The sequence below is a fragment of the Mesoplodon mirus genome (genome assembly GCF_964341445.2).
Source record: "Mesoplodon mirus genome assembly, chromosome: 14".
In the NCBI taxonomy this organism is placed as follows: domain Eukaryota; kingdom Metazoa; phylum Chordata; class Mammalia; order Artiodactyla; family Ziphiidae; genus Mesoplodon; species Mesoplodon mirus.
In genome coordinates this window covers 84,991,253-85,006,854 of record NC_138990.1, presented here as the reverse complement: position 1 = coordinate 85,006,854, position 15,602 = coordinate 84,991,253, and the positions used below count along the sequence as shown (strand labels likewise).

Below are 15,602 nucleotides of genomic sequence, written 5' to 3'. Positions count from 1 at the left end.
GGGGATAACAGCCAGCACATGCTAAGGAAAGAGACAGCAAGCATCCAAACCAAAAACAGCCCTCATGCCAAAAAAATATTAAACCCACACCAGCTACACAGGGACACTCCCACTTATAGATAGCCCTCCAAGACTACAGTAGATAATTGTTTCCCCTAAACTCACAAACTAAGAGATACATAAGCAAAATGAAGAAGCAGAGGAAACACTCTCAGTTAAAAGACCAAGAAAATTCCCCTGAAGGAACCAACAATGAAACAGACCACTTTAGTCTAATAGATACCAAGTTCAAAAAGGAGGTAATGAAAATACTGAAAGAGTTAAGAAAGGTTATTGACAGAAATGCATCTTACTGTGAAAACGAATGAAACTATAAGGAGGAGCCAAGAAAAATTAAAAACTTCATTTGCCAAGACAAAAGCTGAGCTCAAGGCAATGATTAGCAGAATGAATAATGCAGAAGAAAGAATAAGTGACCTGGAAAAAAGACTAACAGAAATTACACAACCAAAACAGCAGACAGAAAGCCAAATGAAAAAGAATGAAAGCAATATACGAGACCTAAGGGATAACATAAAGCAGGCCAATGTACACACAATAGGGATTCCAGAAGGAGAAGAAAGAGAGAGGGAATTCCAAATGTATTTGAAGAAATTATGGCTGAAAAGTTCCCAAACTTGAAGAAGGAAACAGATATCCAGATGCAGGAAACACAGAGGGTCCCAAACAATATGAACCCACAGAGACCTACTCCAAGACATAATAAAAGTGGCAAAAGTTAAAGAGAGGATTCTAAAGGCAGCAAGAGAAAAACAAACAGTTCATTACAAGGGAACCCCCATAAGGCTATGAGCTGATTTCTCTCAAAAACACTGCAGGCCAGAAGGGAGTGGCAAAATATATTCGAAGTCTTGAAAGAGAAAAATCTGCAACCTAAAAGACTCTACCCAGCAAGACTATCATTTAGAATAGGAGGAGAAATAAAGAATTTCTCAGACAAGCAAAAACTAAAAGAATACAGCAATACTAAACCTATGCTAAAAGAATATTGAAAGGTCATCTCTAAATGGAAAAGAGTCAAGAAGAAATAGGAGGGAGGAAATCACAATTGGAAGGTAAATCACTTAAATTAGCCAGTATACACATCAAAAAGAAAAAACCAAACCAAACCAAAACAAAACACCTTATTTGTGAAAGCAATGATAAACACAAGGAACAGCAAAAGGATAAACATGAAGATGTAAAAAGGGACATCAAAATCATAAAATGTGGGGAAGGAGAGTAAGAAAATGCAGATTTCTTTTCTTTTTTTTACAATGTGTTGGAGCCTATCTGACTATCAGTCTAAAGCAAGCAGACATAGGAGGGGGTTAACATACTTGAAAAACAGGGCAACCACAAATTTAAAACATACAATAGATTCACAAAAACCTAAAAGAAGAGAACACAAGCATAAAATAAAAGGAAATCATCAAACCACAAAAAGAAAAAGAAAGGAACAGAGTAGAAACAAAGAATCAACTGAAAAACAGTTTGTAATGGCAATACATACATATGTATCAATAATTACCTTAAATGTCAGTGGACTGAATGCTCTCATCAAAAGACATAGAATGGCAGACTGGATAAAAAAACAAGAGCCTACAATATGATGCCTTCAAGAGACCCACCTTAGGGCAGAAGACACACATAGACTGAAAGTGAGGGGATGAAAAAAGATATTTCATGCAAACGGAAATGACGAGAAAGCGGGAGTTGCGATACTCATATCAGACAAAATAGATTTTAAAGCAAAGGCTAGAAAGAAGGATAAAGGAACTTATATAATGATAAAAGGATCAATACAGGAAGAGGATTTTACACTTATCAACATATATGGACCTAATATAGAAGCACCCAAATACATAAAACAAATACTAACAGACATAAAGGGAGAAATCAATAGGAATACAATAATACTAGGAGACTTCAACACCCACTTGCATCAATGGACAGATCTTCAAGACAGGATCAATAAGGCAACAAAGGTGCTAAATGACACAATAGAAGTTAGACTTAATTGATATTTTCAGGACACTACATCCAAAAAACCAGAATATATATTCCTTTCAAGTGCACACGGAACATTCTCTAGGATTGACCACATCCTAGGTCACAAAACTAACCTCAACGAATTTAAGAGTATGGAAATTATTTTGAGCATCTTCTCTGACTACAGTGGCATGAAACTAGAAATCAACCCCAGGAAAAGAAACGAGAAAAAAACTATTACGTGGAGACTAAATAGCATGCTAGCAAAAAACCAATCAGTTAACAAGGAAATCAAAATGGAAATTTAAAAATGCCTTGAGACAAACAACAATGGACAGAAAACACAACCATACAAAATCTATGGGACACAGCAAAAGCAGTTCTTAGAGGGAAGTTCATAGCAATACAGGCCTTCATCAAAAACAAGAAAAATCTGAAGTAAACAACCTAACCTACCTCCTGACAGCATTAGAAAAAGAAGAAGAAACAAAACCTAAAGTCAACTGAAGGAAGGAAATAATAAAGATCAGGGAGTAAATAAATAAAATAGAGATTTAAAAAAAAAATCAACAAAAACAAGAGCTGGTTCTCTGAAAGGGTAAACAAAATTGACAAACCTCTGGCCAGGCTCACCAAAAAGAAAAGAGTGAGAACCCAAATAAACAAAAAAAGAAATGAAAAAGGGGATATCTCAACTGATACCGCATAAATACAAAAAACAATAAGAGAATACTATGAACAATTATATGCCAACACATCTGACAACCTATGAAGAAATGGACAACTTTCTAGAAACATACAGCCCATCAAAACTGAATCAAGAAGAAATAGATAATTTGAACAGACCGATCACTATAACTGAAATAGAATCTGTAACAAAGAAACTGCCTACAAACAAAAGTCCAGGACGAGATGGCTTTACAGGTAAATTCTACCAAACATGTAAGGAACTTATACCAACTCTTCTCAAACTCTTCCAAAAGACTGAAGAGGAGGGAACACTCCCAAAGACATTCTAAGAAGCCACCATCACCCTGATACCAAAACCAGACAAAGACACCACGAAAAAAGAAAATTACAGGCCAATATCTTTGATGAATATAGACGTAAAAATGCTCAACAAAATATTAGGAAACCAAATTCAACAACACATAAAAAAGATCATACACAACAACCAAGTGGGATTCATCTCAGGTTCACAAGGATGGTTCAACATATGCAAATCAATCAATGTAATACACCACATTAACAAAAGAAAAGTCAAAAACCACATGATCATCTCAATAGATGCAGAAAAAGCATTTGACAAAATTCAACATCCATTCATGATAAAAGCTCTTACTGAAGTGGGACTAGAGGGAACATATCTCAACATAATAAAAGCCATTTATGACAAACCCACAGCCAATATAATGCTCAGCAGTGAAAAGCTGAAAGCCTTCCTGCTAAATCTGGAACAAGACAAAGATGCCCACTCTCACTCGCTCTTCAACATCGTATTAGAAGTCCTAGCCACAGCAATCGGACTAGAAAAAGAAATAAAATATATCTGAATTGGAAGGGAAGAGGTAAAACTGTCACTACATGCAGATGACATGATACTATACATAGAAAACCCTAAGGACTCTACACAAAAACTACTAGATCTAATAAGTGAATTCAGCAAAGTAGCAAGATACAAGATTAACATTCAGAAATCGGTTGCATTCCTTTACACCAACAATGAAATATCAGAAAAGGAATGTAAAAAAACAATACCTTTTTAAAATCGCACACAAAAAATAAAATACCTAGGAATAAACCTGACCAAGGAGGTGAAACACTTATATGCTGAGAACCATAAAACATTAATAAAGGAAATAAAAGAGGATTCAAAGAAATGGAAAGATATACCATGCTCTTGGAATGGAAGAATTAATACTGTTAAAATGGCAATACTACCCAAAGCAATCTACAGGTTTAATGCAATCCCTATCAAACTACCCATAACATTTTCCACAGAACTAGAACAAATAATCCAAAAATTTATATGGAACCATAAAAGAGCCAGAATTGCCAGAGCAATCCTGAGGGAAAAAAAAGAAAGCAGGAGGCATAACTCTCCCAGACTCAGACAATACTACAAAGCTACAGGAATCAAAACAGTGTGGTACTGGTACAAAAACAGGCATATGGATCAATGGAACAGAACAGAGAGCCCAGAAATAAACCCACACACCTACAGTCAATTAATCTTCAACAAAGGAGGCAAGAATATACAATGGGAATAAGACAGTCTCTTCAGCAAGTGGTGTTGGGGAAGTTGGACAGCTGCATATAAATCAATGAAGTTAGAATACACCCTCACACCGTGGACAAAAATAAACTCAAATGGCTTAAAGACTTAAGCATAAGACATGACACCATAAAACTAGAAGAGAGCACAAGCAAAACATTCTCTGACATAAGTCATACCAATGTTTTCTTAGGTCAGTCTCCAAAGGCAACAGAATAAAAACAAAAAGAAACAAATGGGACCTAATTAAACTTACAAGCTTTTCCACAGCAAAGGAAACCAGAAGCAAAATAAAAAGACAACCTACAGAATACAAGAAAATATTTGCAAATGATTCGACCAACAAGGGCTTCATTTCCAAAATATACAAACAGGTCATACATCTCAACAACAAAAAAACTAACTGAAAAATGGGCAGAAGACCTAAATAGACATTTCTCCAAAGATGACATACAAATGGCCAATAGGCATTTGAAAAGATACTCAACACTGCTAATTATTAGAGAAATGCAAATCAAAACTACAATGAGGTACCACCTCACACCAGTCAGAATGGCCATCATTAAAAAGTCTACAAATAACAAATGCTGGAGAGGGTGTGGAGAAAAGGGAACCTTCCTATACTGTTGGTGGGAATGTAATTTGGTGCAACCACTGTGGAAAACAGTATGGAGGTTCCTCAGAAAACTAAAAATAGAATTACCATATGATCCAGCAATCCCACTCCTGGGCATATATCCAGATAAAACTGTAATTCAAAAAGATACACGCACCACTTCGTTCATAGCTAACTGCCGGACAACGATCGTCAAAAAAACGCTGGAACCTACCAAAAAAGATACCCGACATCCACAGACTGAGAAGAAGCCACAACGAGGGGGCAGGATGGGTGCAGTCGCGATAAAATCAAATCCCATACCCACTGGGAGGGAGACCCACAAACTGGAATCTGAGCCCCATGTCAGGCTTCCCAGCCTGGGGGTCCAGCAACAGGTGGAGTAGTCCCCAGAGAAACTGGCTTTGAAGGCCAGCAGGGTTTGATAACAGGAATTCCACAGGGCTGGGGGAAGCAGAAACTCCACTCTTGGAGGGTGCACACAAAGTCATGTGTACACCAGGACTCAGGGGAAAAAAGCAGTGACTCTATAGAAGACTGGGTCAGACCTACCTGCCTAGTATTAGAGGATCTCCTGCGGAGGCAGGGGGCAGCTTTGGCTCATTGCGGGGACAAAGACTCTGGCAGCAGCAATTCTGGGAAGTACACACTGGCATGAGCCCTCCCAGAGGCCGCCATTAGCTCCACCAAACATCCTGTAGGCTCCAGTGCTGGGTCGCCTCAGGCCAAACAACCAACAGTGCGAAAACACAGCCCCACCCATCAGCAGACAAGTCTCCCTGAGCATGACCCTGCCCAACAGAGAGACAAGACCCAGCTCTACCCACCACTAGGCAGGAACCAGCCCCTCCCATCAGAAAGCCTGCACAAACCTCTTAGATAGCCTCATCCACCAGAGGACAGCAGAAGCAAGAACTACAATCCTGCAGCCTGCAGAATGGAAACCGCAATCACAGAAAGTTAGAAAACATGAGATGGAAGAGGAATATGTCCCAGATGAAGGAACAAGATGAAACCCCAGAAGAACAACTAGATGAAGTGGAGATAGCCAACCTACTAGAAAAAGAATTCAGAATAATGACAGTGAAGATGATCCAAGATCTCGGGAAAAGAATGGAGGCAAGGATCAAGAAGATGCAAGAAATGTTTAACAAAGACCTAGAAGAACTAACAAAGACCTAAAGAACAAACAAACAGAGATGAACAACACAATAACTGAAATTAAAAATACACCAGAAGAAATCAGTGGCAGAAGAATGCACAAATGACCTGAAAGAAAGAATGGTGGAAATCGCTGCCGCAGAACGGAATAAAGAATAAAAAGAAATGAAGACAGTCTAAGAGACCTCTGGGACAACATTAAATGCACCAACATTCACATTATAGGGGTCCCAGTAGGAGGAGAGAGAGAGAAAGGACCTGAGAAAATGTTTGTAGAGATAATAGCTGAAAAATTCCCTAACGTGGGAAAGGAAACAGTCACCCAAGTCCAGGAAGCGCAGATAGTCCCAGGCAGGATAAACCCAAGGAGGAAAGCTGAGACAAATAGTAATCAAATGGACAAAAATTAAAGACAAAGGAAAAATATTAAAACAACAAGGGAACACCCATAAGATTATCAGATGATTTCTCTGCATAAACTCTGCAGGCCAGAAGGGAGTGGCATGATATATTTAAAGTGATGAAAAGGAAGAACCTATAACCAAGAACACTCTACCCAGCAAGGCTCTCATTCAGATTTTTTTTTTTTATTTATTAGTTTCTGCTTTATAACAAAGTGAATCAGTCATACATATACATCTGTTCCCACATCCCTTCCCTCATGCATCTCCCTCCCTCCCACCCTCCCCATCCCACCCCTCCAGGCGGTCACAAAGCACCGAGCTGATCTCCCTGTGCTCTGCGGCTGCTTCCCACTATCTATCTACCTTACGTTTGGTAGTGTATATATGTCCAAGATTTGATGGAGAAATCAAAAGCTTAACAGACAAACAAAAGCTAAGAGAATTCGGCACCACCAGACCAGCTTTGCAACAAATGCTAAAGGAACTTCTCAAGCGGGAAAGAGACCAGCAACTTAAAACAACCTTGTACATATACAGACTGCTATATCAAAACCTCATGGGAACAGCAAACCAAAAAACTACCATAGATACACACACAAAAAAAGAAAAAACAACCCAAATCAAAACTAAAGATGATCATCAAAACTAGATACCATTTTTTACATACTGGATTTTAAAACTGCAAATATTAAGATATCATTGATAATAGAGAAACACCAGTACTCACATAAATTATTAGACTATAAATTATTAGTCATTTAACAGGCAATCCAATATTATTTATTACTGTATACCCTATAACCCAGCAATTCCACTGTAGATATCACCTTAAAAAACACTATCATAAGTGCATTAAGAAAGGCCTGTGAAAGCCATATACAAGGAAGTTAACTGAAGTCCTATTTATAGCAATTTATAGTAAACTAGAAATAACCTAAATAGCAATCCATAAGGAACTGGTGAAATAGCTGTGGTATATTCACAGGAAGTAACACCGCATATAAGCTTAAAAGGATAAGGAAAATCTATAAGGTACTAACATGGTTTGATCTCCAAATCAAATTAGTAATTGAAAAATGTGTGCTCCAACGCAGGCATTCTTCAATAAATAAGAAAATAAAATAAAAGCAACACATATACACAAAGCAAAACTTACTGGATATTTTTAAGTACTTCTATAGACATTATCTATGGATATATAAACTAAAGCAAAGAAAATGATCTACAAAGACTAAACTCATAAACGTTGATACTTCTAAGGAAGCGAAAGGCCCAGAAGAATATATACACTATGATTCTGTTTATAGAAACTTCAAAACAGGCAAAACTCAAGTACGGTATTAGAAACCAAGGTGGGGTTACACACTCCCTTCTGCCCCGAAGTAAGTATTCAAAAGAAGTACGCAAGGGGCTTCCAGGATGTTGTCAGTGTTGCAGTTTGTGACTTAGGTAGAGGTTTCACAGACTTTTGCTAATTCTGTTAAGTATTTTCCCCTAGTCTATTGCTTATCATTCAATACTGTTTACAGTGTGATATATATATGTATGCATAAAGAAGTTGCTAAGTTCAATGTATTTGAATTTATACCTAATCTGTGGAGTGAACATTTTTGTTTTATGCCTTTTTCTGTATGTGCCATACTTAAACAAAAAATTAACCAACAATGAAGCACATAAGAACTAAATTCAGTTTACCTGTGACTTTTTCTTTCCTGGAACACATACTTTCACACTTTTCCCATTTATCAGAAGTGGTGTTGTTTCAATGTACTTCATGACTGCAGTAATTGCCTCTTTAAATTCCATTTCCAAGTAAGCCTAAAATGAAATGTATTCCACTTTTAGTCAAAAAAATCTCCCTTAAATTTCTCTGTATGACCTAATATAATACTTCTTTGTGGAATATAAAACTGAAATTACCCCAAGTCCTGGTTGCTTTCACCACTTTTTGTTTTGCTAAAGTGTAATTTGATGTTTAGGATGTTTTCACACATGAAATGGACACTTAACCTTATAGAAAGAATTTCTACACCATTACCAAGGTAAGAAGGAAGCATGGATCCATGGCAGAATCATGGAACAATAAGAAATGGGAAGGAGGGCTCACTGAAAAATCGAAGAGAAGGCAGGATCTTGTCTAGCTGCTGTTAAGTCTGACCTTTTTAAGGGTTCTTGCAACAAAGAAAACAATACCAACTATGTTCCTTTGTCTTACCTCACAATTTTTTTACGTTCTGCTTAACCTAGGGTTTGTAGTTCTGGTGAACTCTACTATGTGAGTTATAGGAATACGACTCATATGTAAAAAAATACTGTACAGATAAAATCATTTTTTTTAATATGACCTTACTGGTGTACTAAAGCAATGAATGGCAAACTATGGCCTGCCACTTGTTTTTATAAATAGTTTTTTTGAACACAGCCATACTCATTCATTTATATATTGAAGAAGCCACAACGAGGGGGCAGGATGGGTGCAATCATGATAAAATCAAATCCCATACCCACTGGGAGGGAGACCTGTACAACAACAGAGTTGTATAACAGAGGTGAATAGCTGAAATCCTATCACATGCAACGCCTAAAATATTACCTGGCCCTTCACGGAAAAAGTGTGCTCTTCTAAAAAAACAGTGTGCTGTTTGAAACGATATAAAGCAGCATTTAGGAACATTGTTCATTCGAATCCAAACATTTACATAACTCAATTAACAATTGTGTATGCAGGAAAAGCAGCTAAAAGATCCAACTACAGTCTTTATAAAATAATGACTTTATATGGATTTTAGAACAGACTAAATGACTCACTTCCTTTCTATATGGAACAATCAGGACATCATTAACTTTTCCAAATGGTTGAAATATTTTTCTAATATCTTCTTCAGTACAGCCATCCTCTGGTAATTCAGATATAAGAAGAACGGGACCATAATGTGAAGACTGATCTTTCCGAAGCTTTTTTGGGGATGAAAGAAAATTAAACCAAATTAAGTGACAAAGTACAGTAACAATAATTCCCAATATAATTTCCTCTACCACTAATCTTAGTCCTTTAAGCAGTCTTTTCAACATATTTTTAGCATATTTGAAAAAATTTTAAAGGCCAAAGAAAAGTAGTAAGAAATATGTTTTACATTTTACCACTCAAACCCAACAGTGGTCAGAGTTTATGGGTAACCAATCACAGATGCTCTTTTCTGTTTAGAAGCATTTTGTAACAAACAAGACCTATGAAATGAAATGGTATTTTTCTATATGAATCTGCATGGCACATCACTAGTGAAGCTGAAATTATAGCTTTATTTATTCTGTGTTCTAATAATTAAAAATGTTATCTAGATAGGCGTAATATTTTTAAAGATTTATACTACATACAATTTGAATATATTTTATCAAATTTGCCACCTATGTTAAAAACTGACTCAAAAAAAAAACTTTTTAAAAGTTCCACTGCCACCATCTAGAAGTCTAGAAACAAAATGAAAGAACGTTACAGAATAATTAAGCCTCTTCGAGATTAATTCCCTGTACTCAACATTTCTTCCTAATTAATGCTCTTCAAAATCCTGTAATTGCAGGTTGATTATTTTAAGTTTATCCTTCTAAGTATAAGCTCTCTGGGGCAGGGAACTGTAGTTGTTCAAAGTTAAGACAATGTTAAAAGCAATGTATACCTAAATACTTGAAGACTTGTTATTATTACAATATAATAAACATTTGAAAATCTGGCCTATCGGGAGTTACTCTGATAGTCTCAGGATGCTTTATATATTATCTGCTATAATAGTAATTTCATTAACATACACAATAAAGCAATACCATCAAAATACACCAATAAGTTAGTACTCAGAAAAGAGACTAGTATTCTACACTGGACAATGAAGTATTTAACTTAAGAACTGTACTGCAAAAAGTACAAAACAGATTAAAAATGACCAATTCTCAGCAGAGACTCACTAATAACTTACTAACAAAGATTATAAAACCTCATTAATGCTGCTGATTACATCCATTTCCCCAATCAGGGAGCAAAACTTATCACAAGGATCTGTTTTTGTGTGGTTAGCCAAAAACACCAAACCGTCAAAATGTTCTCACTTTTGACGTATCAAATGCCAAACCTCTAGGATTTGTAATCTACAGGACTTTAATTATTGGACTTTTATTATATTCAGAAGAGAAACCAATAAATATTCCATATCAATACAACAAGTCACAATTTCAAACTTTTGGAAATATGAAAATTAAAAATTCTGAAAACTTTGTTTTCTCTTTGTCATATTAACAAATGTATGCACACACTTCCAGTAACAAAGAACCACTGACCTTACGTTGTAGAGAAACAGCTTTATCAGACACCTGTTTACTTTCTGGTGAGGTGTCATCTTCAAGATTCTTTGATTTGTAACGAGTACAATGTCCTATATTTGAATCACTCTTTGTAGAGCTCGTAGATTTAACTGACAGCCTTGCTCCACTGACAGTTTTAAGTTTTTGTGCTGGTGAGTGTCCTTTATCAACTGCTTCAAGATGTTTCTGTTTACTGAATTCTGACCCATGCCCAGACCGTTGTACTACATCTTCTAATGCTTTTTTTCTGTCTAGTAAAAAGGACATAAATACTACTTCAACTGAGAAGAACTTAAGGTAGGAAACATCTCATCACATTATAAAAAAAAAAAAAAAAGAATCATCTCTCAACTGTCCAAGTATTTATCACATTGAGCTACTGTTAGGCCAAACAGGTGCCAAACACACACACACACAAAATTATTATTCTTTAATTCTTCACTCAAAAGTGAAGATGTAAAAACATGAAGATCCCTTATTCAGTGAGCTTCTCTTATACCAGTGGTACTCAAACTTTTGGTTTCAGTACCCCTTTACACTATTAAAAATAGAGGACTCCAAAGAGCTTTTGTTTGTGTTCAATTTATCAGTGTTTACCATATAAGAAACTAAAATAGAATTTTTAAAATATTAATTCATTTAATAATAATAAACTCCTATGTTAATATAATAATATATTTTTATAAAAAACTTTAACTTCAAAAAAAAATTAGTTAGATGAGTAGCACCACTGTATATTTTCCAAACACTTTAATGTTGGGCTTAAAAAAAGTCTGAATTCTCGTATCTGCTTCTGCATCCAATCTGCTGGATACATTATTTCAGCTGACATATTTAAAGAAAAATCCAGCTTCACAAAGACATGTAGTTGGAAAAGGAAAGACCTCACAGACCTCTGCAAAGATCTCAGAAAAGAATTATGTAAGAGCTATTTTCAGAAAGGTCACTAAACCAATACAAAGACACAGGTTGAAAATATGAATAATTTTTGAAATGTTTTAAATTAATTCACCGAAGACAAGTCTATAATCAATTACTAAAGCAAACTAAGATGTTTGTATATCCTTGGTTTTTAAGTTTGATGTTGGGTGGATAGATACAGTCTCCCACACTTCTTCTGATACATAATAAAGGGAAGAAGAAGGAAATAGGTTGGGATGTCGGTTGGATTTCATATAGAAATTCTAAAATTTAATAAAGTAGAACATTCCATTTCTTAAAAACCTTGAAAGTTTTAAAAAGAGCTGAGCCAAATACCTCAAAATGTCAACATTTAAAAAAATCTTGACGGTAGTATATAAGTCACCATTTCAAGCTTAATAGAAATAAAAAATTCAAACGAACAAAAAAACTAAAAAAATTTGTCAAAATAAGTACTTATTATTCACAACCATAAGTGTACCTGATGATCTCACTGATCTCCTTGATGTCCTTTCGGGGCTAACTGATCGATAGCATTTTGGACTAGCTCTAAATGGATTTCTCATTCGATACGGTGAACGGGATCTGGATCTGTATCTAGGAACGAAACGATGGCAAATTCTTGGACTTCGACTTCTTGGTCTGTACATATAACGTATTGGGCTTCGGGATCGACGGAATCTGTGACTTGAGCTTGATCTCCTAGAATGTCTAGGACTGGGAGAATGAGATCGTCTTCTTGGAGTTTCGTTTTCTTTTCTATTGCCTTCATTTCTACAAAGTGCAGGAAAAAAACACAAGATTCATCAATTTAACATAAATTTAAATCTATATTAAATGACAGATTTATCTTCTTAAAAACAGACTATTAACAATGCCAAATTCTGATACCATATATTTACGTAAAGCAAAAACCTGTTTGACATGATGCAATTCAGCCTTGTAGATGAGTAAGAAACAATCAGAGCAGATGATCACCTCTCTCATTGCTTAGATTCCTCTGTTTTGTTAATTTACAAAAGAATATCATCATCCATTTCTTGCAGTTTTCCTATACCACTATTATATCCAATTATGTTTTGAAAGTATTATATTACATGAAGAATTTAGGAAATGACTTACATAAACAAATGTTTTTCAACAATTTTTCCTGAAACATTAAGCGATCCACAAATATTTCTTTGACTGTTGTACTTGTGTACCTACACATTGAACCGGGAACCCCATTCCCAGCCTTCAAATCTAAGATCCCACAAACATAAAATAATAATAAAAGTACAAAGTATTTTCAGAACAGACTTAAAAAAAAAAAAAAGTTCACAGATGGGAGCTATCACACTGAAACTGGGGTAATTAAAGAAAGATTCATTGAGATGGTTGCATTTGCCTATTGTTTAAAAGTAAAAATGGTCAAAACAGGACTCTATTCAAAACAGTACCTTAAAAAAAAAAAGTACTTGTTTACTTTTAAAAGAAAATCAAATTTCAATAATACCACTATTAAAAAAAATAACTACCTTCTTGATGGGAGGATCTCAGGATTCCAATCGGGATACCTATTTTGAGAATAAACAATATTAATGAACAGTTAAAATAAGATTATAAGGCTCAATCTTTCCCTGCAATATATCAAGAGGACTGTTCAAAACCAAAGTTAAGGGAATTCCCTGGCGGACCAGTGGTTAGGACTCCGTGCTTCATTGCAAAGGGCACGGGTTCAGTCCCTCGCTAGGGAACTAAGATCCCACAAGCCATGTGGTGCAACAAATAAATAAATAAAAATTTAAAAAATTTTAAAAACAAAAAAATTTTTAAAAAATTTTTAAAATTTAAAAAATATTTTTAAAAAGATTTAAAAAAGATAAAAAACCAAAGTTAACACAGTGATTTATTAGTATATTAAAATATGAATATTTTCTTCAAAGTAATTTGAGTGTCTAATTCAATAAATAAGGTATTAGGCAATCCAGGGAAAAGAAACACATTCCCTATACTTCAAAGGCCTCGACGTTTATTTAGGTAAAACAAGCAGTACACATAGAAGTGTTGAGAGGTATAGAAGAGGTATAAAACACAAGCTTAGGTAGGGGTTAAAGACAGTTCACCCACTTTGCAGAACTCCAGGGGACACCACTCTACAGAATAAGACATGAATAGTGCCCCTTACACTGTACCAAGTGCTCCTCAAGAGAGGATCTAGTGGGAGGATTCAGGGAAGAATTCAAAGAAAAAGGTTGCTTTTCAGGGGAACTAAGATCCCACAAGCCATGTGGCGAAAGGTCTGTTAATAGGCATGGATCAGGTTAGGTTTCATACAGTGGTGATACATAAAAGAAGCATTGGAGGCAAAACGTGTGTTCTATTCCAGGAACCGGTACGGCTGCAGGATGGAAGTGATGAAAAGCAATTATGAGGGGGAAAACCTGGAAAGGCAGCTCAGAGGCAAACTATGAACGTCCTTGAAATCAGGTTAAGGAGGCTGCACATAAGTAAAAGGCAACGGGGAACAATAAACATTTCTGAAATGAAGGGAACATAGAATGTTTTCAGAACAACTGGAAATAAATATCTGGGTTAAAAAAAAAGATGAGGGCTGGGATATTTAGAAATCAGGCATCAGCTATACTACTAAGAATGAGTGAGATAAACAGAGAATAGAGTTTGTGGGGAAAAAAGAGGACTGAGGACAGAATCTTATGCACACTAACACTTAAGAGTAAAGCAGACAAAGATACACCAATGAAAGAGATTAAGGGTTAATTACAGAAAGAAAAAGTAGGAGGAAGAGTAACATCATAGAAGCAAAAAAAAAAAAAAAAGACATCTTTATCCTCATCTTTTCTAGATTTTCTGGACTCTTAAAAGTTAACTGGAAATGGTGATTAAATTAAATTATTGAATCACTGATGTTCAAAAATACAATTTCAGTAACCAAGAGGAGAGCCAGGTAAGGAAATGAAGGCAGCAGACTCAACAAGTCACCTGGCAAGAAAATAAAGTGAGGTCAAAACCTTACTAAAAGTAAAGTGGTTTTTATTTGTTGATATTTGTCTCAGACATCGTTAGCAGGTTAACTCAAAAGCAATTCTCAACTCTCTTTTCCCATGCCTGCCTCCACAACAAAGGCTTAAAAAAGCTAAATATTTGCTTTCCCAGCCTCCTTAGAAGATAGCCAGTGATAGGTTCAAACCAATGAGACAGACATAGGTGCAAAACCACTGGCAGACTTCTGAGAAAGCTTCTGCCCACTTCTTCCTGCTTTAAGAGCAGACACGATGCATCTTACAACTATAATGTGACAAACTATGAAGGCAAAAAAACTTAACTTCAATCCAATGTATCTATCACCCAGCATCAACAATTGTTAAAACATGAACAATTTTGTCTCATCTACTACTACATTTTAAAAAACTTTTGTTACTCTGTACCATATAAGAAGATACATTTCTGGTCTCATGTTACTGTGTTGAAAAGCAAGACCTTTGGGAGTTCCCTGGTGGTCTCCTGGTTAAGATTTGGCACTTTCACTGCTGGGGCCTGGGTTCAATCCCTGGTAGGGGAACTGAGATCCCACAAGCCATGTGGTACGGCCAAAAGAAAAAAAAAAAAAAAACTAAAGCAAGACCTTTGGAATCAAACACAACTGGGTGTAAGTGTAGGTATGCCACTTAATGGCCATGTATCTGAAAGCCAGTTACTTACTATGAGTAAGCCTTAGCTTTCTCTTATGTACAATGCTGGAAATATAGCTGGTTGTCGACACACAGAAGTCGTTAAATTTCCAGAGCTTTCCAGTTCAAGAGTGGGTAACGATGTTTCAGATGTGAAATGATGTTTCAGATCT

The 15,602-nt window shown here is 35.8% G+C and overlaps 1 protein-coding gene across 4 annotated transcripts in view; it reads right to left on the bottom strand.

Annotated features, from left to right (window-relative positions):
* The window catches only part of ZNF638 (zinc finger protein 638), a 70,610-nt gene that overhangs the window by 45,232 nt on the left and 9,776 nt on the right, over positions 1-15,602 (bottom strand). For 3 of the 4 annotated variants that reach the window (XM_082643161.1, XM_082643159.1, XM_082643160.1), the window contains exons 3-7: positions 13,276-13,314; positions 12,240-12,532; positions 10,814-11,088; positions 9,296-9,442; positions 8,183-8,305 (exon numbers count right to left, since the gene is read on the bottom strand). In XM_082643161.1, the coding sequence (XP_082499287.1) occupies positions 8,183-8,305; positions 9,296-9,442; positions 10,814-11,088; positions 12,240-12,532; positions 13,276-13,314 (877 nt within the window). The remainder of the gene's footprint in view (positions 1-8,182; positions 8,306-9,295; positions 9,443-10,813; positions 11,089-12,239; positions 12,533-13,275; positions 13,315-15,602) is intronic. The other variant, XM_082643158.1, reaches the window with a different exon arrangement.